The sequence below is a fragment of the Heloderma suspectum genome, chromosome 5, assembly GCF_057233095.1.
Source record: "Heloderma suspectum isolate Gila_16-S chromosome 5, 16-S_ref, whole genome shotgun sequence".
NCBI classification, from domain to species: Eukaryota; Metazoa; Chordata; class Lepidosauria; order Squamata; family Helodermatidae; genus Heloderma; species Heloderma suspectum.
Window position 1 is genome coordinate 215,166,785 of NC_139462.1, and position 25,282 is coordinate 215,192,066.

At 45.1% G+C, this 25,282-nt stretch overlaps 1 protein-coding gene across 3 annotated transcripts in view; it reads left to right on the forward strand.

Annotated features, from left to right (window-relative positions):
• DIP2C (DIP2 acetate--CoA ligase C (putative)) overlaps positions 1-25,282 on the forward strand; it is a 421,153-nt gene that overhangs the window by 279,187 nt on the left and 116,684 nt on the right. For all 3 annotated transcript variants that reach the window (XM_084859248.1, XM_084859249.1, XM_084859250.1), the window contains one exon: positions 5,140-5,349. In XM_084859248.1, the coding sequence (XP_084715374.1) occupies positions 5,140-5,349 (210 nt within the window). The remainder of the gene's footprint in view (positions 1-5,139; positions 5,350-25,282) is intronic.

The following is a 25,282-nucleotide window of genomic DNA, read 5'->3' on the forward strand; positions in this document are numbered from 1 at the left end:
CTGAAAGCAAGGGGAAAATTAGCTATGGCAGCTACAGGCTGGTGTAGCTGGTTGACCCACATTGGCCCGTCTCAGGAGAACAGAGCAGCTTAGGATCCAGTGGATCCTAATCTGGCTCAGCCTCACTCCCAGACTACTGCATTTCTGGGCCTTGGGCCAACTACGCCGATGGGAACACAGCTGGCAGTAGCTTTCCACCCACTGACCTCTCAGTGGATGAAGTGGGAGTCTCCACGGCAGAAGAGCTCTCCCCTTACTGGCAGAGGAGCAGCTCCACCATATCCTAATCTCCAGCACCAGGCAAACATCAGGGGTTAGGACTGCACTCTTATTTTGCCAGGCATTTGTATTCCTCGGCATATGCCTTTTTTTCAAGTATAGAAGGTGTTCTTTCTTAGAGCCGGGTGTTAAGAGGTATGCTTTAATTTACATGGACGTGCGTACTACACAGATGTAAACCAAATGCATACATGGGGGATCTTTTGGCGTTGAACTCTGGCTGCTTAGGAAAACCTGATACCTCCAAAACCTGAGAGAGTCAGAGACCGCAATGAGGTGCTTGAAAGCAATCCTTTGTTTTTATTAAAGAAGAATTTAAAATGAGTTAAAATCACACGTCAGGGAATTAGAATGATACATTAACACTGTGAAGTTTAAAGATAGCAGGCATTGAAAGTAATGAAGCTAGGTGCACTGGGATGCATAGAAAGTCAGGTGTGCGTGTGTGTGTGTGTGTGTGTGTTCAAAAGAGACAGTTTTCTAGCAAGGTATGTGTGTTTGTGTGTGTTAGGGTGATAGAAGTAGACAAGAAGGCCTTCTTAAATGAACAATGCAAAGAAATTGAGGAAAACAACAGAATGGGAAAGACTAGAGATCTCTTCAAGAAAATTGGAGATCTCAAGGGAACGTTTTGTGCAAATACGGGCATGATAAAGGACAAAGAAGGCAGGGACCTAACAGAAGCAGATGAGATTAAGAAGAGGTGGAAAGAATACACAGAAGAACTATACAGGAAAGATCTGAATGTCCCTGATAGCCATGATAGTGCGGCCACTGAACTTGAGCCGGACATCCTCGAGAGTGAAGTCAAGTGGGCCTTAGGAAGCATTAGTAACAACAAAGCTAGCGGAGATGACAGTCTTCCAGTTGAGCTATTTAAAATCCTAAAAGATGATGCTGTTAAAGTGCTGCATTCAATATGCCAACAAATTTGGAACACTCAACAATGGCCGCAAGACTGGAAAAGGTCAGTTTACATTCCAACTCCAAAGAAGGGCAACGCCAAAGAGTGTTCAAACTACCGCACCATTGCGCTCATTTCACATGCCAGCAAGGTGATGCTCAAAATCCTACAAGCTAGGCTTCAGCAGCATGTGAACCGAGAACTACCGGAAGTACAAGCTGGGTTTCGAAGAGGCAGAGGAACTAGAGATCAAATCGCCAACGTTCGCTGCATCATGGAGAAAGCAAGAGAATTCCAGAAAAACGTCTATTTCTGCTTCATTGACTATGCTAAAGCCTTTGATTGTGTGGATCACAACAAACTGTGGCAAATTCTTAAAGTGATGGGAGTACCAGACCACCTTACCTGTCTCCTGAGAAACCTGTACGAGGGTCAAGAAGCAACAGTAAGAACCAGACATGGAACAACCGATTGGTTCAAAATTGGGAAAGGAGTACGACAAGGCTTCATATTGTCACCCTGCTTATTTAACTTATATGCAGAGTACATCATAAGAAACGCCAGGTTGGATGAATCAGAGGTTGGAATTAAGATTGCTGGGAGAATTATCAACAACCTCCGATATGCAGACGATACCACCCTAATGGCAGAAAGCGAAGAGGATCTCAAGAGCCTCTTGTTGAGGGTGAAAGAGGAGAGTGCAAAAGCTGGTTTAAAACTCAACATGAAAAAAACGAAGATCATGGCATCTGGCCCCATCACTTCCTGGCATATAGAAGGGGAAGAAAAGGCAGCAGTGACAGATTTTACTTTCTTGGGCTCCAAGATCACCGCAGACGGTGACTGTAGCCATGAAATTAAAAGACGCTTGCTCCTTGGGAGGAAAGCTATGGCCAACCTAGACGGCATAGTAAGAAGCAGAGACATCACCTTGCCGACAAAGGTCCGTCTAATCAAAGCTATGGTTTTCCCAGTAGTAATGTATGGCTGTGAGAGCTGGACTATAAGGAAGGCTGAGCGCCGAAGAATCGATGCTTTCGAACTGTGGTGCTGGAGAAGACTCTTACAAGTCCCCTGGACTGCAAGGAGGTCAAATCAGTCCATCCTAAAGGAAATCAACCCTGAGTGCTCATTGGAAGGACAGATACTGAAGCTGAAGCTGAAATATTTTGGCCACCAAATGCGAAGAGAAAACTCTCTGGAAAAGACCCTGATGCTGGGAAAGATTGAAGGCAAAAGGAGAAGGGGACGACAGAGGATGAGATGGCTAGATAGCATCACGGATGCAATGAATATGAACTTGAGCACACTCTGGGAGAGAGCGGAGGACAGGAAGGCCTGGCGTGCTATGGTCCATGGGGTCACGAAGAGTCGGACACGACTGAACGACTGAACAACAACAACCTCAAAGAGCACCGTTTTAATTCCTAGTGAGGTGTGAGTGTATTTGTTTATGTGTGTGTCTATGTGTGACCGTGACCTGGTTCGCATGATCACCACAGCCCACCATGGCTTATTAGGTTGCTGATCCAAGCTTCCACTGCCATGGCTTCTCATTGCATGTGAATCTGGCAGGGGTGGGTTTTTGGGGTAGTTGACAAGCCACCCAGAACCCATGGGTTGTTTTAAGGTTGTGGCTGACTTGTAAACCACTCCCAACAGCTCACTCTTGTCATGTTCACACGTAACGAGGAGCTACAGTGTGCCCCTGCTGTGCCTCAAATATTCACAATGGCATCCACCACAACAAGAAACCTCATGGGGAAATTAATCTGTGGTGGCTTCTCGTTAGGTGCGAACTGCGCCTGTGTGTGGCTGATCATGGGGAAGAGAATAGGGTGGGAGAGGAAGAAGTTTCAGATGGGGATAATCTGAATGGGGGAGAAATAGACTGTTTGGCGGGATTGTGAGAGAGTTTTGGAGGAGCGGGTTAGAACATATGCAGAGCTTTTGGAAGAAAATGGATGGACAGGCATAAGAGCAACAGGGAGTTCCAAAGTCAAGTGGGAATATTAGGAAAAAGGGAAGAAAAGAGAATAATTAGAGTATGGACCATTTAGAAGAAAAATAGAAGATAATGCAAAGATTACTTCTCTGTATCTGCTGACTTATGAAGTGAGGGGAGCTCTTTCTCTGGAAAAGAAGGGGACACAGAGAGGAGGAAGTGGGGAGGTTGCTTTTCCAGGCAGAAAATGTGAGGATTCTTCTTGGATGGAAGGATCCTCTTTCCCTTCCTCTCTGTAAAATCCATGGATTTGGGTTGCTCTTTTTATCCCTCCTCTCGGGATTTAGTAATCAAAATAAAACAAAACAAGTTCTTCCTCCAAGATTGCTCATCAGAGATTGCTCCCTTTTCCTTCCTTGATGTGAGGAAAAGGTGGGAGTATTTTTACATAAAAATCACGGGCTATCACAGGTCCAAGTAAGCAAAATAGCCAGAGGGATTTTGGTGATTGTATTAAGTAAAGGTGACATGTAGGGTCAAATAGGCATGTTGGCTTACACAATATTAGGGTGTTAGGGTCTCACAGCTTTAAAAGGTGTTGAATTCTTAATTTTTCCTTCCATTTGACTTAAACAAGAAGGTTAGAAATCAGCATAAAATATTTCATGGTGGGGGCTTCTGTGGTTGTCCTTCTGAGGCAAGATCTGAAATTTGCATGTTAACACCTAGGAATTAAGGTGATCAGAGCACAATGGCTGGCCAGAAAGTTGTTTGCAAGAAGTCTGCAGCTTCACTTTGGACATCCAAGGCTTCAACATCCTTCTCTTCACCAAGACTAAAAAACCCTAGTCTTCTTCCAGATACATGTTCCTTCTTCCCCAAACAGTAGAATTTGGGGGTGCCTTGTAATATGATCCAAATACTTGCTCTTGAAATTCTTTTTAATTGAAAGGGGGGCTTTTTAGGGGGCAATTCCCTATCAAACAGTACTTTTCTTGCAGCTGGCCCTGGCCCACCCCCTGCTGTTCCAGTGCCATTTGTTTCATCTTGGCTTTCTTTTTCCTCAATGATCCCAGGCAATCAGGAATCACATACAGAGTGCAATGACATTAGGGCTCATATCAGCAATCAGACTGGGCTACTTGCACATGTAGGTGATACTTTGCTCTCAGTTTAAATAGAGGGAGGAGGGAATAACCCGCTTACCAAGGCAATTGGAATCCCTTAGCTCCATCTCTTGTTGCAAAAAAAAAGTTTTATTCCAGCGTGGCAAGATAAGGAGAATGCCAAATGCATATCCAAAAGCAGAGCCACTATATCTGAATCCCAGTGGTTTCAGTGGGATATACAGTACATTCAATGAACTTCCTCATCCATGTTCTAATACAACTGGTCTCACATAACTACATGTGACAAGAGCTGGTTAGGAGGCATTGGCTCAGTTGCCTTGGCAGCGAATTTCATTCTCTCCCCCCCGCCTGCAAATATTTTTCAGGGCCCACCCTCTGAAATGTCCAAAAAAGGGGCATGTAAAAATGTTTGAGGAACTCACACACTTCTGGTCTTGCTGTAATTTTTTGCCTTGCTGCTTTTAATTACGCTGCTGTCTTATTCCATGATTCCTTTCAACCAAGTTAAATTATGCTTCCAACTATCTTATTTCTTTTTAACCTAGAAAGGGGTTGTAGAACTTTTAACTAGGAATAATGTTTGAAAATGACATGTTCCTTTTGTGTAGGTGAAATGCTTGTGCCACAAATTGTGGCTAATAGGGGCAACGTAGCCTAATTTTGACAGCTCTTCTAAACCATTGCAATTGTTTAGTTTCCTTCTGTAGATATGCCCATATTCCATTCCTTATAACAAAACTGGCCCACTGTCACTATTGGCTGTTTTAACTGGCAGCATTCTTTGTAACAAAGTGTGTCTCGAATTGAAGTCCTCCATTGAAGACTCTGTATTAATGTCCTCATTGAAACATAGAATTTTATCACATTTTTTGCATGCTTAGATACCTCATCTGGTTCAGAAGATGAAGGCTCCGTACAGGGCGATTCACAGGGAACTCCAACTTCAAGCCAAGGGAGTATAAATATGGAACACTGGATCAGCCAAGCAATCCATGGCTCTACCACATCTACAACTTCCTCATCTTCAACGCAAAGTGGTGGCAGTGGTGCTGCGCATAGGCTGGCTGATGTAATGGCACAAACGCATATAGGTATGTATGCTTCCTTTTAAATCATTATCATCATCATTGAATCGTAGAAGCATAGAATAGCAGGGTTGGAAGGGGCCTACAAGACCATCGAGTCCAACCCCCTGCTCAATGCAGGAATCCAAGTCAGAGCATCCCTGACAGATGGCTGTCCAGCCTCATCTTGAATGCCTCCAGCGTGAGAGAGCCCACCACCTCCCTAGGTAATTGGTTCCATTGTCGTATTGCTGTAACAGTCAGGAAGTTTTTCCTGATGTTCAGCCGGAATCTGGCTTCCTGTAACTTGAGCCCATTCTTCCGTGTCCTGCACTCTGGGATGCTTGAGAAGAGATCCTGGCCTTCCTCTCATCATCATATTAATCACTTTTCTGCTCACCAGGGCTCTCAAAGAGATGTACAATTACATAAAATCAAATAAAATCAAAACAGAATAAACACAAAAAACAAGAACAAAACATTCTTTAAAACAGGCCAAAACAATTTCAATAGCCAAAGTTGCCTGGCAAAATTGTACAGTTTTCACTGCCTGCTTAGATCCCAATAGGGATGTGGGTGACCTGACCTCCCTTGGGAGAGAGTTCCAGAGTCGCGGTGCTACTACAGAAAAGGCCCTGTTTCATGTAGCCGCCAACCTAACCTCTCTTGGTGGGACATACTACAGGGCCTCTAATGAAGATTGCAAAGTGTGGGCAGGCTCATCCAGGAGGTGGCAATCTTTCAGATATTCTGGTCCCAAGCCATTTAGGACTTGGAGGGAGCAATCCTATCAAGATCGACGGTCGTCTCTGACTCCGGGGCGACTGCCTATCCAGTGCAGGGTGGGCGGAATGGTGAGCGGATCTCCTCCTCATTCCCTCCGCCCTGCTTTCGCAGCTAGACAGCTGATTTCAGCTATAGGAAGCAGTGGCCGGACAACATATAGGATGTGTCGTACCCACATTTCCAGCCCCCCTGCCCTGGCCCACCCCCGGGAACGCCCTGTTTTCGCTGCTTCATGCTGCTCTTATGAATATGGTGTGTGGGGCCCATCCACGCTGCCTATGAGGCAGCACAGGAGGGGGTGGGGGTCAGTTCTCTGGGAAGTGTGGGCTCCAAGGTTATGGCCGTTTAGCCGCTGACTAGTGACCATAGGATTGCACCCTTATTAATTTATTTATGCCCCTTATGTTATACGACACTTTTTATGAACCTCGTGGTTTTCTTTGAAAGATTACCTCCATTTATTGAAATATTTGAAGATAATTCAGACTGGAGTGTGTGTGTGTGGGTGTGTGTATGTGTGCGTTATGTGCAATACATGTGAAATATATAGGGTAGGGTATGTGAAATATATAGGGCAGGCTGTTCTGTTTTTCTTTCCTTTCTTTTTGAAAAAAATCCTCTGGTAGTATTAACTAGATCATACACTTTCAAAATGCAGAGGATGAGGAGCTTTCCTAAGATCAAGGAAGGTTTACCATGCTGTATGCAAGTTTTTAAATTACACTGATCTCTTCCTCAGACTGGATATTCAAGAGTAAATGGGTGGGAGAACAGATGTTTCAGAGTGAGGGCATGGTATTACATATCAGTATGCCAGCTGATGTTTAGTCAAGACTGTAATAGAGAATGTTTGAAGCAAGATGCTGAATTGGAGGGACCCATGATATGATCGAGTAGAACAGATCCTATGAGCATATAAACTTTATGCACATAGACTATGTGCTTGTGGTTGGGGACCCTGCAAAGTAGAAGATTACCAATTATGTGGAGATGTTTGTGTGTGGGGTCTGTTCAGACAGCCCAGCAAATGTACATAGGCTGGATCTGCCACAGCAATCCCGCCCCGCCCCCTTTCCCTGGGGACATTCACTGTACACAGGTGGCCATGTGCACAGAGCAAGCACCTGATCTGCACCTGGTTTCCTTAGAGGCAAGTTCCATTGATTCCCATGAGATTTACTTCCAAGTAAGCATTCCAGCCTAAGTGAGTTTACTTGGAAGCAAGTCCCACTTTGTTAACAGGGTTTGCTCCTTGGTTCATAAAAGGATGTTTGCTTAAGTGTGAGTTTCTAGGATCTGGAGAATATTGATGATACAAGTTTCTGTGGCTGATTAAAAACATGGCCTACAGCTAAGTAGGTGGTCATAGCGCTGCAGGATTAATTAGGGTAGAGTTTTGCCTTGTGTTAAGGTCTCAAAGCACACAGAGCCCTGCTGAGACAAAGAAGCAATGGAGGTGCTCCTTGCGAAATAGACAAACCTCCTTTAGGCTGTATTTTTCTCTAGCACTGCTGGAACTTGCAAATCTCCTGTAAAAGAGAGAGGTAAAACAGGAGGTTAATTTAGAAAACACAGAAGGTGCAAAGTCAGTATAAGCCAAACTGGATGATATTTCATAGCAACTGGAGTGTTGCATGTTGAACCTCTGTAAACAGAGTTCCATCTTTTAGGGTGCAATCCTATGCATGTTCAGACAGAAAAGTAAGTCCCACAATTCCCAGCATTCCTCAGCCAGTCATGCTATCTGGGGAATGCTGGGAATTGTAGGACTTATTTCTGTCTAAATATGCATAGGATTGCATCTTGAAATCTGGAAGACCATCACCCACTCCCCCCCCCCTTGTTATCTCCAGGTTGTTCTATTAGTTTGATATCTAAATTTGGTCCTTTAAAAGCAGTAAACCTGAAACCCTATGCATGTTTACTTGGGAGCAAGCTTCACGGGTTTACTTCTAAGTGAATATAAATAGGCATGGGTCATTATTAGATCTGGTTTGGCTTGCTTGCTTGGAAGGAAATTCCAGTGATTTTAATGAACTTTGCCTCTGAGTAAGCTTGTTCAGGATGAGAACTTGATCTGTCTTTTTCTATGATGAGACCTTGAAGTGCTTTATTCCTAAGGTTGTTTGACGTATACTGAATGTTTGATCCCATAAATACACATGCACTGTGCTGGTAAAAAGAGACCCATGATTTGTTCATCTTTCTAGCTTGCTCATTTCCCCTGCAAATAATAATAATAATAAACATTAATTATTAATAATTAATTATAATAATAAATTATTAATAAATTATTATTATTATTATTAATACAACTGTCTACTTCTAAAGAACCAAGATAGATAAGGAGATTTTCTGAATTTTCTAGAAGTGATATGATGAGAATGATAGGAAAACCTGGAATTGCTACTGGTCCAGTGCAGTGGAATAAAATAAGAAGCTGGAAACTAAAATAATGTTTGCGCTCTGTCCTAGTTTGCAGTATTTCCTTCTGTGGGCTTTTTAAAAGTCCACAATTGTCTTGGAGCAGCCATCTTCCTTTAATCTCCCTGCAACAGTGAGCCTGTTGTATTACCCAACTTCTCTTGCCCCAGCTTTACGTGTTGCTGTCCTTTGGATGTACCTCTCAACTGCTTTGTTAACGCTTATCTTCATTTGTGCATTCAGAATGGATTTAGGAAGCCTCTTGGGTTCTCAACCAGCTAGGCTCCTCATTTGGAATGCCTCCGTAACTTCCTCTTGGAATACAGGAGGAATTTATGACTTGAATTAAATTTATCCAGATTCTGAAAGGTTGCATTAGTCACAAAATCTGAATGTTGTTTCTAAATATATCTGTATAAAAATAACATAGCCTGTTGTTAATTTTAGATCTGGCACAGTACATCTTACTTGTAAATGCTGTAGAAGTTTTTGGGGGGAGTGGGGTTGGGGGGAGGCCAGTGTTGTCATGTTACTATTAAGAGACTGAGGGATCTTTTTTAGAGTCCCCTAAGAAGAGGCTCTGTAGAATGTGAGACCCTGAAACAAGTTTTGGCCTCCTTTGCACCCTGAATATAGAACCCTGGATGTGACCAGAACCTATTCACATGCATCTGTGTATGCACTCTTTCTGCGGTGGGGCTGAATTTATAGTGCTTGCAGACTGCACAGGTGTGATTTGGGGCATATGCATTTACATGCAAGCTGGCAATTGGGTCTCAAAATGAATTACATGTACAGTCTTTCCATTGGAGCCTATTTGGAGCCCATATGAGCCTCAGCGAATTTATTTATTTATTTATTTATTTATTTATTTATTTATTTATTTCGGGGGCAATCCTATGCACGTTTAGACAGAAAAAAGTCCTACAGCTCCCAGCCTACCCCAGCCAGCATGGACTTCTGTAGGACCTTTTTCTGCCTAAACATCATAGGATTGCACCCTTAACTGCATAGCTTGTAGCTTAGGCGTGTTTGTTTTTAATTCTTGTGTAAGTGCGCGTGGCTCCAGTTTGAATTGGACCACCACACACCGGGAGGGGAAGATTAAACCTCTCCCCCACCGTTTGCTTCCTGAACCCCCACCCCCCGCCAGAAAAAAATAAAAAGAAAAAAATAACTTAATTGGTGCCAACTGAGACTTCTTTTCTTTTTTTTAACTCCTGCATGGGCCGGGGAAATAATCCTTCGCACTTACTCTAGAGTAGAGAGAGAGAAAGAAGCCTCAACTGCACGCTATGCAGTTGACATAACATATAGTTTTGACCCTGACTGGCAGTGGCTCTCCAAGGTTTCAGCTACTGCAGCAGCCCTCCAGGGGCAACAGGCTTTCAGGGTCCTTTCTAGCCTTTAGTGGAGAGTTTTTTTTCCATGGAAAGCCTGTGTTCTACCTCTGAGCTATGGCCCTTCCTCTTCAGTTATGAGGTGGGATCATACTGTATCCTGGTACACATGCATAGACCTTTATGCAGAAGTTAAGATCAATGCATGGATATTTACTCATTCATTCATTTAAAATATTTCTTGGCCGCCTTTCAGGGCAGAAGCCCTCCCAAGGCAGCTTACAACAATAAAATAGATAAAAACAGTTAAAATATTAAAAATGATAAAAACATAAACACAGTAAAATAGCAATATAAACAACAATAAAGGCCAGCCATAAAACCACCAGCAGCAACAACAGCAGTAACAGCAACAACAGGCCTATCAAGGGAAGGCCACGGTAAAATAATATATTTTCAAAGCCTTCTTAAAGGCCTGCAATGATGGAGCATGACAGATCTCCGATGGCAACTTGTTCCAAAGATGTGGGGACACTGCAGAGAAGGCCCTCTCACCTAAGGTCACCCACCTAACTGCTGTCACTGGTGGGCAAATGAGAAGAGCCCCTCTTTCTGAAAGTGCAGGCAGGCTGATATGGGTGACGGCGATCCTTCAAGTAACTTGGTCCTAAATTGTATAAGGCTTTAAAAGTCAAAAACAGCACTTTAAATTTGGGATGCAGCCAGCATGATCCTGGTTTTGTCCCCACCTATTTAATTATTAATTTATTCATTTCATTTCTATACCGCCCAATAGCCGAAGCTCTCTGGGCAGTTCACAAAAATTAAAACCAAACAGCACACAATAAAACAATTTAAAATATGTAGAACATTAAAACCACAATATAACAATACAACCACAGTAAACCTAGCAGCAGTGCAGGAGTTTAAAATACAGATTTAAAACAGCAAAGCTAAAAGTCTAGAAAGCTAGAATGCTAAAATGCCTGGGAAAATACAAAGGTCTTCACCTGGCACCGAAAAGAATACAATGTAGGTGCCAGGCGAACCTCACTAGGGAGCTCATTCCAGAGCCGGGGTGCCACAGCAGAAAAAGCCGTCCTCCTAGTAGCCACCCGCCTCACTTCCTTTGGCAGGGGCTCACGGAGAAGGGCCGCTGACGATGATCTTAAGGTCCGGGCAGGCACATATGGGAGGAGGTGATCCTTCAGGTAACCTGGCCCAAAGCCGTTAAGGGCTTTGAATGTTAACACCAGCACTTTGAATCGGGCCCGGAAATGGACTGGCAGCCAGTGCAGCTGGAAAAGTACTGGCGTAATATGAGCTCACAGGCCAGTCCCTGTTAACAATCTTGCTGCCCGATTTTAGACCAGCTGAAGTTTCCGGACTGTTTTCAAAGGTAGCCCCACGTATAACGCATTGCAGTAATCCAGATGAGAAGTTATCAGAACATGGATAACTGTAGCTAGGCTATCTCTGTCCAGATAAGGGCGTAGTTGGTATACCAGCCTAAGCTGATAAAAAGTGCTCCATGCCACTAAGTTCACCTGTGCCTCAAGTGACAGTTCTGGATCCAAGAGCACCCCCAAACCACGAACATGATCCTTTAGGGGGAGTGCAACCCCCTCCAGAACAGGTTGAATATCACCTAGCCGAGCAGACGAACCACCCCCTAACAGTACCTTCGTCTTGTCTGGATTGAGTTTCAGTTTATTGGCCCTCATCTAGTCCATTACCGTGCCCAGGCACTGATTCAGAACAGCCACTGCCTCACCTGGTTTTGATGAGAAAGAGAGGTAGAGCTGGGTGTCATCTGCATATTGATGGCACCTCAGCCCACACCTCCAGATAACCTCCCCCAGCGGTTTCATGTAGATGTTAAACAGTATGGGGGATAAAATAGAGCCCTGTGGAACCCCATGGCACAATTGCCATGGCACAGAGCAATAATCCCCCAGCACCACCTTCTGGAATCAGCCATCCAAGTAGGAGAGGAACCACTGTAGTGCAGTGCCTCTAACTCCCAACCCAGACAACCTATCCAGAAGGATACCGTGGTCGATGGTATTGAAAGCCGCTGACAGGTCCAGGAGAATCAACAGGGTCGCACTCCCCCTGTCCCTCTCCCGGTAGAGGTCATCCCGCAGGGCGACCAAGGCAGTTTCCATTCCAAAACCAGGCCTGAAGCCCGATTGAAATGGATCTAGATAATCCGTTCCTTTCAAGAGTGCCTGGAGCTGTCCTACAACCACCCACTCAAGCACCTTCCCCAGGAAGGGGAAGTTGGCCACTGGCCTATAATTGTTAACATCCTCTGGGTCCAGGTTAGGCTTTTTCAGGAGTGGTCTAATTACTGCCTCTTTTAAAGCGGCAGGCACCACTTCCTCTCTCAAGGAGGAATTTACAACCTCCTGGACCCAGCCAGACCTCCCCTCCTTGTTTGATTTAATAAGCCATGAAGGGCAAGGGTCAAGTACACAACTGGTCGATCGGACTTGTCCAAGCACCTTGTCTGCATCCTCAGGCCTCAGTAACTGAAACTCATCCAATAAAACTGGACGAGACGGTGCTCTGAACGCCTCTACCAATGGAACTGCATTAATGGTGGTGTCCAATTCATGATGAATCTGAGCGACTTTATCTTCAAAGTGCCGTGCAAACTCATCACAGTGTGCTACTGAGGGTTCCACTGTCTCTCTCCCTGGCCCAGAATGTAACAGGCCGCGAACCACTCGGAAAATCTCCTCTGGACAACACTGAGAAGATGCAATGCTGGTGGAAAAGAACTGTCTCTTTTCCAGCCTCACCGCCACAGAGTAGGCTTGATAGTGGGCTCTTACCTGTGTTCGGTCAGACTCAGCACGAGTCTTCCTCCACCTGCGTTCTCGCCATCTCCCCTCTTGCTTCATTGCCCTCAGCTCAGGTGTATACCAAGGAGCTGGCCGGGCTCTGCTCAGAGGGAGAGGGCACTTGGGCGCGATCGTGTCAACCGCCCGAGTCATCTCTGCATTCCACAGAGCGACCTGGGCTTCGACAGGAGCACCAGCCATACCAGCAGGAAAATCCCCCAGAGCCCTCTGGAATCCATCAGAATCCATTAATCTCTGGGGCGGACCATTTTAATAGGTCCTCCACCCTTGCAGAGGGGGAAGGCTGCCAGGAGTCTAAACCTCAGCAGGAAGTGATCTGACCATGACAAAGGGACAGATGTTAATTCCTCCACTTTCAGATCACCATCCTCCTGCCCAGTCGAGAAAACCAGATCAAGCATGTGTCCTTTTATATGCGTTGGGCCGATGACATGTTGGGACAGCCCCATGGTTGTCATGGCGGCCATGAAGTCCTGAGCCGCCCCGGATACAGTGGCCTCGGCATGGAAGTTGAGATCCCCCAGGACCATCATCCTAGGGGTCCTCAACACCAAGTCCGAGACCACCTCCATGAGCTCAGGCAGGGAGTCTGATGGGCAGCGGGGTGGGCGGTACACCAACAGAATCCCCAATCTGTCCCGGGTACCCAACACAAGGTACAAACACTCAAGATCTGCACTCGAATGAGCAGGAAGCCTGGAGAAGGAGATTGAATTCCTATAGACCATGGCAACCCCCCCTCCCCGACCCTCAAGTCGGTGTTGGTGCTGCACCGAGTACCCAGGAGGGCACAGCTGGGAGAGAGCAACCCCTCCCAGTTCCCCCACCCAGGTCTCAGTAATACATACCAGGTCAGCCCCCTCATCCACAATCAAATCATGGATGAGAGAGATTTTATTTTGGGCCGACCTGGCATTCAGCAGCAGCAGCACCAGACCCGAGGGTAGACTGGTAAGGCTTCCAGGAACCATCAGGTTGGGGGAAGAACCAGAAGAGGGGACAGCTGCAAGGTGTCTAGCCCCTCTTCTCCTCAGCTGGCCTGTTAATCCCCCAACGCCATACCTCCCCCTGCCCATGACCACAGTTATAGTGGCACCTCCCCGACCCCCTGAGTCGCCCAATAGTCCTCCCAGGCACATATTAAATCGTTAGGGTATAAAATGTTCAACAGTATAAAAGAATATAAAAGATAAAAGAGATAAAAGAGAAGAGCAGCTAAGAAGGAGCAGATAAAGTCCACATTTGCCCCTTTCTCCCTCGTCTTTAAAGCTGCTGCCCTCTGCTGCTGCTATTTGCTGCTGGTTTCTGTGGCTGCTGGTGTCTCTGGAGAGGCAGGTGGGTAGGTCTTCAGGTCCTGTTCTACGCGACTCCAAGTGCGACGCTAAGTGTGCACTTAGCGTCGCACTTGGCGCGATGCCGAGGCGCTTGCCGAGGCACTGCTTCTGGCAGCCCCGCCTTAAGTACCTGTTTGGCGGGGGCAGCAGGCTCAGGATCTACCTGGTGCAGCTGCTGGCTGGTCCTCCTTCCCACAGGCTCCAATCCACCTACTGCTACTCTTCTACCCAGTATGGATGCAAAATGCTTGGATTCTGTTTCCAATGGCACAGTGTGCAGACTGACCCTTTTGGTGCTTTGTACTAAGGAGTCAACTCCCCAGTTGTTCTTAAAAATAAAAATTTTAAAACAGCCAGGCTGTGGAAGGAATCTGAGGAGGACCAGTTTGATACCAGGCACAACTGCAGCTTTGAAATACATTATTTCAACTTCTTAATTAGATCATAGAATCATAGAATAGTAGGGTTGGAAGGGGCCTATAAGACCATCGTGTCCAACCCCCTGCTCAGTGCAGGAATCCAAGTCAGAGCATCCCTGACAGATGGCTGTCCAGCTTCATCTTGAATGCCTCCAGTGTGGGAGAGCCCACCACCTCTCTAAGTAGTTGGTTCCATTGTCATATTGCTCTAACAGTCAGGACGTTTCTCCTGATGTTCAGCCAGAATCTGGCTTCCTGTAACTTGAGCCCATTATTCCTTGTCCTGCACTCTGGGATGATCGAGAAGAGATCCTGGCCTTCCTCTCTGTGACAATGGTAGACAGGTGGTAGACAGATGCTTGGGGATCACCTTTTTAAGCATGATATGGGAATGTAAGACAGTCCCCTCAAGTACTTGTTAGCAGGTAGGGATTGTGTGTGAGACGAATTCAAGTTTCTCTCCAGGAACAAAAAAACTGTGCAACTCTTACCAATTGGAATCCCCCCCCCCCCCAGCTAACTTATGTCATTCAAGTGCTATGTATTATCTCCTTATTATAAAGGGGAGAAATTCCTGCAGGCTGGTTTTCCTGCCTATGAGATAGGATTTTAAAGAAAAGCAATCCACTAGCGTGTGTGTAAACAGAGTGCTTCATTACCCTGTGGCATCCCCCCCTTCACACACACACACCATTACACAGAAATAATGATGGACTCTTGATGACAAAGAAATGCAAATTCCCATGTTTCCAGTTGGGGAGCACCCTCCATAGGCTATTCAGGCTGTGGGAAATGCCTCATTATGACAAACCACTGCATTCTGAAAGTGCTAATTGTGATAAATATGAATTTTTAAAGGTTAGCTCTTAACTCCTCTGGCTGTGAAGAATAGAAAAAACACACATCCTCCATTCTGAATTCAAGGGGATCTGACCTTCATAGTCTAGTGTGGAATCTCTTTCACTTGTTCAGATGCTAAATCAACCCCAGTGGGAAGTACTGGGACCAACGGGGGAGACCATAACGTGAAATATGACCAGAACTTAAGGATGAGAGCTAGTGGCTTGCCTATAGCTTCCTAGCTGAGGTGAGATTTGAATTTGCAAATGTGCTCACTTCTGAATTAGTGGACTATTTGTTTTTAACAGAGTTGTCCTCAGAGAGTCCCATTTTAGAATATTTAATTCTTCACTTCACACTCTCGTGCTCTTTCTCTCTCTCTTTCTCTCTCTCTCTCTCCCCCCCCCTCCCCCATGCTCAGTGAGAGGGCTCACACATCCTTCTTGTTCAAATAAAGACGTGTTTTTCTCAAATAAGCACAGGACATCCCAGTTTGGGTGTTTCTTTCTATGTGCAGCGAGGAGGGAGCACTCCAGCCCAAGAGGTCCTTATAAACTGCATGTAGAAGCGAAGGAGACAAAATATTGTCAGAACCTGTCCAAAGACGCATATGGATTCTGCCTAGCTCTCTGCAATCCCAGTCCATGATTCTTTACTCTCATTTAAGTTTATATAGGATTGTAGCCTTGGAATGTTAACCCTCATTGATATTCATTGATTGTGAAGAGAGCCAGTGTTGTATAATGAGTGTTAGACACTCATTGGGAGACCCAGGTTCTAATCCCCACACAGCCATGAAACTCACTGCGTGCCTTGGAGCCAGTCACTGATTCTCAGCCTGGTCTTCTTCACAGGCTTAGTGTGAGGATACAATGGAGAGGAGGAGGATCATGTACGCCATCTTGGGCTCCTTGGAGAAAAGGCGGGTTATAAATTTAACAAACAAACAAATAAAGCAACCGCACATATCTTTATTGAGAAACTAGGGGCTCCCATTCTCTAGATGCTTCTCCTTTGCTAATCCAATCTCTTGCACAAGAACTGTTTAACTTCACCCAGGCTTGTTCAGGAAAGTCCCACTAATCCCAAATTTTCGTGCATTGACAGCATGTTCTTTTGCATCCATGCACCACAATTATATTGAGGAAGCTCTTTCTAGGTAATTACAAGAACAAGTCCTGTTTGGCCAGTATCAAATCCTTCATGTACTACGGAGAGATTAATTCAGCGACGGTAGTGAATTTCCATTTGCAAGTTAACCTTTTAAATCCTTTGAGAGAGATGCATAATGTTCCAAACAGAAATTAAAGCAGAATTAGCAGCTAATTGTTTTATCAGAACAGGCTTACCAAACCCAGCTTCCAAGCATAATAGTTGCATAAACTTGGATAGACAATTTGTCTAAAATGCCGCGTGTCGAAGTATTACTGTGGTGTGGCAGGTTTTTCACCCTGTAAAAAGAAGGCAACGCTAGATTTCAGTAACAGATTCTTAACATTAGAATCCTCAGCTGTGCCTTTCATGAATATGTAAAGTTGAATTACTAAGTTCTGATCAAGGGGGCTGAGATAGAATAGGGATGATCAATTGGTGGGCAAATCTCCCCCCACCACACCACCATCACCTCAAGCAACTCTGTGGGAGAGTTAGGGCAATCATATCTCAGCTTAATAAGCAGAGATATGAATGAGCCTTTTACAGCCCTTTCACATTAGCAAGCAAACAAACCAGGAAACGTACCATAACCTAAAGTTCCCCAGTCCTGACTAGGGATGTACGAAAGTCACTTGCCTTTCCGTAGATTATGTTGATGGTGGGGGGGGGGGAGGCGTTCCGTCCCTCCCCCTGGAATCCTCGACGGGGGGGGAGGCGATCCTTTCCTCCCCCGCAGAATCCTCCACGGCTGGCTGTGCTCCGCGGCAGCTCCGTGGAGCAGCCGGCCAGGCCCAGGCCAGAGCTGTCCGCAGCCGGATTTCCGGCCACGGAGGGCTCTGGATTAAAAAAAACCAAAAACACGTACACAAATGGCGGCGGCTATGGCCGCCGTCATTTGCATTCCTTATTTTTGGCCATCTTAGTCTACGTAAATATTTACGTAGACTATGACGGCGAATCAAAAAGGGATGCAAATAGTGCCCGCTACGCTATTTGCGTTCCCCTTATTTTCGCTGTCTTAGTCTACGTAAATATTTACGTAGACTAAGATGGCCAAAAATAAGGAACGCAAATGGCGGCGGCTGTAGCCGCTGCCATTTGCGTATGCGTTTTGTTTTTTTTTACCCAGCCATGATAGGCTACGTAAATCTTTACGTAGCCTATCACATCTTGTAAAAAAACAACAACGACAAGACTGCAAATGGTGGCGGTGGCAGCCGGTCGGAAGAACAGCAGCCGCCGCCGCAGCCGCCGCCGCCTGGAACATCCACCTCAGGTAAGTCTTGTCCCGGGGGGGGGGGATCCGTGGGGGGGCGGGGGTTGGCAGGCCATTCCGCCACAGATTTCAGGGGGCCGAATGCGCTGGCATTCGGCCTCACCGAGATCCGTAGCGGAATTCTCTGCCATCCCTAGTCCTGATCGAACTGGGAAACTGGTTAACAGCTTTAGAACAAGCCAGGATATTAAGCCAACTTCAGATCACCTTTGCTTCAACCCATTGCTCCCATTGCCCAGTGTCAGTTACCTCATACCACCCTGGTGATGTATGCTCCCTAGACATTACTCCTGGGCAATGCCCAATTTATACAAATTGGGTGTTACTTTCTATGTGCATTGGGGAGGGAGCACTGGGAATAATGGGAATAATGGGCACTGGAAATAATGATGGAGTTCGTTGCATAGATAAAAGAATACAGCCTGATCATAGATACCACGAGTGATCCAATACATTGAAATTGGAGCCAATTAATGGTCATTACTAGAACAAAGATGGTAATGTTTTTGGCAATTGGTTGGTGACTTTTGAAAAAGCAACATGCTGAAAGTGTCACTACACACAGAAGAAAGTATTGGATGTCGAGCCCTAATGCTTTAGACTCTTATCTTTTTGAACCTGTTACTTTAAAGAAGCCAAATTTGGACTGAGAGCAAGTCTTTGTTTAGCAACTTGGACTCAAAAGGGGAATTCCCAGTCCATGGCAGTGTTTATTTTTGGTAATGGAAAGCTGGCTATAGAACATTCTGCCCAGAATTCTATCACAGGATTATAGAGCTGGCAAGATTCCAGAGCACCTTTTGGCTGGCTTAGAGAGGCTGACTGGATTTTTTTTTTAAGTGATAAAATGTATGAATTATGTAACTCCATTGAAGTAACGCCAAAGCTCCATAGGACCTTTGTCCTATAAATTCAAGTTTATTTATTTATTTATTGCATTTATATCCCACCTTGTTTCCTCTTGCAAGGAACCCAAGGCGGCTTACATTATCCTCCTCCTCTCCATTTTATCCTCACAACAACAACCCTGTGAGGTAGGTTGGGCTGAGAGTCTGTGACTGGCCCAAAGTCACCCAGAGAGCTTCCATGGTGTAAGTGAAGTCTTGAAGGAAGGAGAAGGAGATGATTTTTTTTCGGAAAGATAGTCCCCAGATTTTATTTATTATTAGATACCTTTTATCCCACCCTTCCCCCGAGGACCTCAGGGTAGTGCATTTACTGTTCCTGTGCTCATGTTATCCTTACAACAACCCTGTGAGGTAGGTTAAGCTGAGAGTGTGACTAAGCCAAGCTTGCCCTGTGAGCTTTGTGGGCAAGCAGGGAATTTGACATTGGGTCCATGCCCAACACTCTGTCCACTTCACTACTGTGGCTTTCAGCCTTGTTCTACATAATTAAGGGCACAATCCTATGCATGTTTAGACAGAAAAAAGGCCTGCAATTCCCAGCTTGCCCCAGCCAGCCATGCCCCAGCACCCTAAGAGAACTTTGCCCATTCCTTCGATTTCCCTCATTAAGTGCAGATGTAGAGTAAAATTTTCCTCATCTTGTGAGTGGGAGCTATAAATGGCCCACACCAGTGCTGATGTTTCAAGGCTGGTGTAATATGTGGCTGATACTGTGCACCAGCCTACCTGCCTTTTGGTAAATTCGTCATCTATCTTTATCCTCAGCCTTCCACCATTCAAGAGTGAAGTGAGATGGAAGCCTGATTTGTATTCAAACAGGAACTGGGTGTCATTTGACTATTTTAGTTTAGTTTAGCAGTGAATTGTAGCTTGTATTCTCCTCGTAAAAATGATGCAGTCCGTTTTGGTCCAGTGGCAGAAATATCTGTATTCCTTGTTGGAGAGCAGCTGTTGAACTTGTGGGCTTACTTGTGTGAATTTATTGAAAGGGACAGGAATATGGGGCAATGCAAATGAATTTGCTTGTGAGGGAAGGAGGCGCTTTGAAGTCCTACAGCTGTCACTGTTCCTATATTTACCACCAGCATATGTTGATCAGAATCATTTTTCTTCTGAAATAACTTAATTTTACTTAATGGGCCTGTTGAGCTGTTATAGCAGAGTGTGCATCCTCAGCATAGCTTTGAGCCTACTATCTCTCCAAATGACTTAAGATTTGGGTCTGGTATGTCATCGTAAAGCCATTTAGGCCGTGTATACATCTATGGAGTTAATTTTCTTTTTCTGATACGCAAGACACACAACGCCCAATTTCAGAGACAGATGCAGTATGCAAAGTGCATTCACCCACATGGATACATTTTTTGCATAGTCCAAGAGTTGCAGTGAACAGGTGCAGATGGGGAAGCTTGATTTTCGATATCCCTGCTGTTATGTAAGAAGAAGGTTGACCCTTGTGATGGGTCATAGTTCAGAAGGAGGGATGGGTGCCAGTCATTTTTCTTGCTACATCACAGCCAGCGATGGCCCCAGGCCGCTTGGCTAATTCCTTTGCTGAGTCCAAGCTTTGTGCCTGGCTGCCCAGCAAAGTGACTGTCCTTAAGTCATGCCTGCAGGCGAAACGATCTCTTGTACGTCTTACAATGGATTGGAAGAATGCAAGGTAATTCTGTATAGCTTATCATCCTGCACAAGTGTAGACAGAATCTGGGATGTAATTCATCATGAGTGGACAGAGGAAAGCAAAGGTCGATTCAACTGCACAAATAATGAGTTGTCATTATACAAAAATAGCTGAATGGGGTTCTAGGAAAATATTTTAAGTGTGTAATAATGCAGTAATTCCATTAATGCATGCTTTCAAATACTCCATGTGTTTAGGATCAAGCTACCCTTTTTCTATGGATTGCCCTTAAAATGGTAAAGATGACTTTAACCAGTATATTAAACTCAGAAAGTAGCTTCCCTCAGAAATAACCTCAAATAGATCTTCAAACTAAATGTATTCCCTCACAACGCGAAGTATAATTGCAGGCTTTTACTTTGGTTGCTTCGTCGCTAGCCATTATCTCCAAAATTGATATCATTGGGTTGGTTGGTTAATGGAGCATCCAGACAATCACCGCTGAACTGTTGCATCCCGCTGCTTCCCTTGCTGCCCTCCCATCTTTTTAAAGACTTGGTATGTGGTGATTTTCCTGACTTTAAATGCAGTTGCTGCTGCAGCAGCAGGCTGTTCAGTGTGGCCTGGTAAAATGTTATTGAGTCAACCGGTGGAAGAGTGGTTCATGAAGCAATTTGTGACGAGGCTCATTCATGATGCTCCAAAACAGGGGTGTTGAACCTTTTTCAGCCGAAAGGTCAGATTCAATTCCGGAGAAATTCTCAGGGGGTCACATTCCAGTAGTGGGCAGGGCCAAAGACTAAAGGGGCAGGGCCAAAAACACCAGCATATTTTAGCTCAAAGCCCTTACTGCCAGTAACGAAGCCTTAGGAGAGGCATTTCAACCCTTTAGAATGGGAAAAAACTGTGCAAAAGCTGGGAAACCACCCAACGATCGGCAGTCAGGGGAAAGTGGGTGGAGCCAGGGGAAGGGACATGATCATCTGGGGGACCTCGGAGGCCCAGATTTGGCCCCGGGGTAGGAGGGGAGATTTGACCCATGGGCCTGAGGTTCAACACCCTGCTCCAAAGCACAATTTAGATGGAAGTGTTGTGTGTGAGCCAACCCACTGAAATGCTGCAGCAGGAAGGTAATACAAATGAAGCCTGATCTGGACAAGAAGGATGGAAATTAGGAAGGCGCTTTCTCTTAACCCTTTGCGAGTTGGATGGCTGTGTTGATCCTCTCCTTTTGCCAATCAAAGGCCACAGTCCTAAATCCACTTTCTAGGAAATAAGTCCCATTTGAACGGACTTGGACTTAACAACTGAGTAAACATACTTAGTCTTTTGGCCATGAAAATAAGCATTGTAGGGTGTGTATCAGGGAATACCATGCTCTATTGAGTGTCATGCAGGATCACAATAGTAATTCTGCTTCCAGCTGATAGTGGAACAACAATGCCTCAGCAGTGCTAAAAGGCCTTGCCTGGTATGGAAAGGACATTAGCTCCAAATCCAACGACTGTTTAGGTGCAAATGAGGGCCAAAACAGACATTATTTCAAACTTGTGTCTGGCAGGTACATCTTTTTTATTTTTACTTTAGAGCAGAGGCAGGCCCCCTGATTTGGATTGGGTCCCTAGCATGCTGGTTGGGTAGGGGAGCATTTAAGACTAGCTGCCTAATGCCATTTACAGTAGAAATAAACAAAAGATTAGCTGCTAGATACAGATTTAAAGTAAGTAATGTCTGTTTTGGTTCTCAGAACATCTGCAGTTATAATACAGAGCATATCCTCATTCATTGTCTCACAGAATGCTTATGGTTGTGATTTTTGGAAGAGGAGTTTGAAAAATACATATTTAGATAAAAGTGAACATAGGGATACTCTCTTAGCACGGGAACATAGGAAGCTGCCTTATTCTGAGTCAGGCCCTTGGTCCATCTAGCCCAGTGTTGTCTACACTGACTGGCAATAGCTCTCCAGGGTTTCAGGCAGGAATTTTTCCTAACCCTACCTGGAGATACCAGGGATTGAACCTGGGAGCTTCTGCTGGCAAAACACGAGTTCTGCTACTGAGTTACGTCCACTACCATTAGCAGGAAGTGCGGTTAGGATTGAGATTAGGATTGACTGGAACTTTATTACAATTGTTAAAGTCTGTTTACACGAATGCCCTCGGATGAATTATATTGAGTCGGTGGCTGTGGTTTATTTATTCATTTGTTTTTATGTATTACATTTCTATACCGCCAATCATCTGAAGCTGTCTGGGCAATTCACAAAACAATCCCATTATTTAGTCATTTAATCCCATTACTTAGTGGTGTAGTGGTAAATTTTGAAGTGAGGTGCACATCATGACTGTTCCCCAAGCCACACCCCCAACGAGAGTCCAAAAACTGAGGCAGCTGGGTTGATGGATATCAACAAACCACTTCTAGCAGCTTTCATCTCCACTGGAAGCAGATCTTCTGTAAAGCAAATGGGTCTTCATTACCCATTCAAGATCAAGCCATCACAAAATACTTCACTTTACAATAGCAGACAATATACTGTTATTGGGAAAATTCATCCCTACCCCAGCTACTGTGAGAATTGCAGGGAAAGAACAGGGAATTCTGAGGTCGGTGGCAGATGACATCAGTGTCCCTGCTAATAAAAAAGTGCTTGGTGTTGCCTCCTTGTGAGCCTCGACGCCCCTACTCCACTGCCATTTTTGCTGTCTGCTCTTTTGAATTTTATACCCTGCTTCTCCTTCGGAGGAGGATGGGCAACCTGTGGCCCTGGGACCTAGTTTTAACCTGTGACCCTTGACATAATTTCAAAAGCCTGCAAGTTCGTTTGTCTCTCTTCTCCCCACTATTAGCTGCTGTCAGATGATCTTCTGTGTCACCAGCAGTGCTGGTAAACGGAGAGCTTGCTGTGATTAGGTTGCCCCAGAGATGGTTTTCATATAACAGCTTGACTGCTTTGAGTGCTGACATCTTGAAACTTTGGGTGGCACAGAGCATATACTGTATAGAAAGCTCTGCCATTGTTAAACTCAATAGCAATTATTTCTGATGGTTTCCGTTCAGCTTAGGGGCATGGCACCAACCCCTCTTGATGGACAGCGCTTTTGATCACTTAGGCTTCTGAATAGAAAACTTGTTTAAGCCTGAGATGGTGTTGCTTCCTGCCTCCTGGAGCAATGCATGATTCAAAAAGACTGAGCAAGAGTACAAGTTGAGAAGCAACTGAGGGGAAAAAATAAATTGGGAAAGCATGGCGGCTTACCGAGCTGTGAAAGGAGAGGATTAGCTTGTGAAACATTCGGCAACATCACAAGGCTGGTCACCAAATCGTGCTTGCTTCTGGAAATGCAGCCTGTGTTGTGGAGAAGAATCAAAATAGTAACTGCATCTAAAAATAGGCAAGTAGCTTTTTGCTTATTGCTTTGGGCCCACTGGAACTACTACAGGCTGAGCACCTATAGAAGAATTATAGAAGTCTTTCTAAGTTGACCTAATGCAGCTTTCCCCAAGCTGGTACCCAGATGTGTTGGACTACAATTGGCCAGGCTGGCTGGGGATTATGGAAGTTGTAGTCCAACACATCTGGAGGGCACCGGGTTGGGAGAGATTGACTTAGTGCTTAATGCTCTTCTTTAAAAAACAAACTGTGAACCAATGGGTGCAGTACAAAGAGCTGGACCTTGTTTATATGGAAGTGAGCCCCAGGGATTTTAGTGGAATTTTCTCCTGTGTGTCTGTGTGTTGGTGTGCCCCTAGAATTGCAGCCATAGGGCAACAGAAGGTGCTACTCAGTAAAGTGTTAAAAATAAGAAAGTGTCTTACGGCATCTTAAAGACCTAATCAGTTTATTATGGCATAAGCCTTTGTGGACTAGAATGCATTCCATCAGGTGCATATTCAATGCAGTGTGTGACTATGAATAGTTGACACACTCCAGGTACCTCCAGCACCAACTTCCCTTAATTTTACTCTTGTTTATCTACTGAAAGCCGCCTTAGTGGTTTTGAGAGGCGGCTAAGAAACATTTTGAAAAGCACTTGCCTTGTGACATTGGCCTGCTTCGCACATAATGAAAACCCAGAGTAAGGGTTCAGGATGGGTTGTTGTTGAATTTGTGAGTTACAATCATAGAATAGAATCATAGAATAGTAGGGTTGGAAGAGGCCTACAAGGCCATCGAGTCCAACCCCCTGCTCAAACCCCCTTCCTCAATGCAGGAATCCAAGTCAGAGCATCCCCGACAAATGGCTGTCCAGCCTCGTCTTGAAGGCCTCCGGTGTGGGAGAGCCTACCACCTCCCCAGGTAATATGTTCCATTGTCGTATTGCTCTTACAGTCAGGAAGTTTTTCCTGATGTTCAGCCGGAATCTGGCCTCCTGTAACTTGAGCCCATTATTCCGTGTCATGCACTCTGGAATGATCAAGAAGAGACCCTGGCCTTCTTCTCTGTGACAACCTTTCAAGTACTTGAAGAGTGCTATCATATCTTCCCTCAGTCTTCTCTTCTCAAGGCTAAACATGCCAAGTTCTTTCAGTCTCTCTTCGTAGGGCTTTGTTTCCAGTCCCCTGATCATCTTTGTTGCCCTCCTCTGAACCCTCTCCAGTTTGTCTGCATCCTTCTTCAAGTGTGGTGCCCAGAACTGGACACAGTACTCCAGATGAGGCCTAACCAGTGCTGAGTAGAGGGGAACTAGTACTTCCCGGGATTTGGAAGCGATGCTTCTATGAATGCAGCCCAAAAGAGCATTTGCCTTTTTTGCAGCCACATCACATTGTTGGCTCATATTCAGCTTGTGATTGACAACAATTCCAAGATCCTTTTCGCTTGTAGTGTGGTTGAGCCACGTATCTCCCATCTTGTAACTGTGCATTTGGTTTCTTTTTCCTAGGTGCAGAACTTGGCAATTGTCCCTATTAAATGTCATTCTGTTGTTTTCTGCCCAGCGCTCCAGTCTATCCAGATCACTTTGAATTTTGTTTCTGT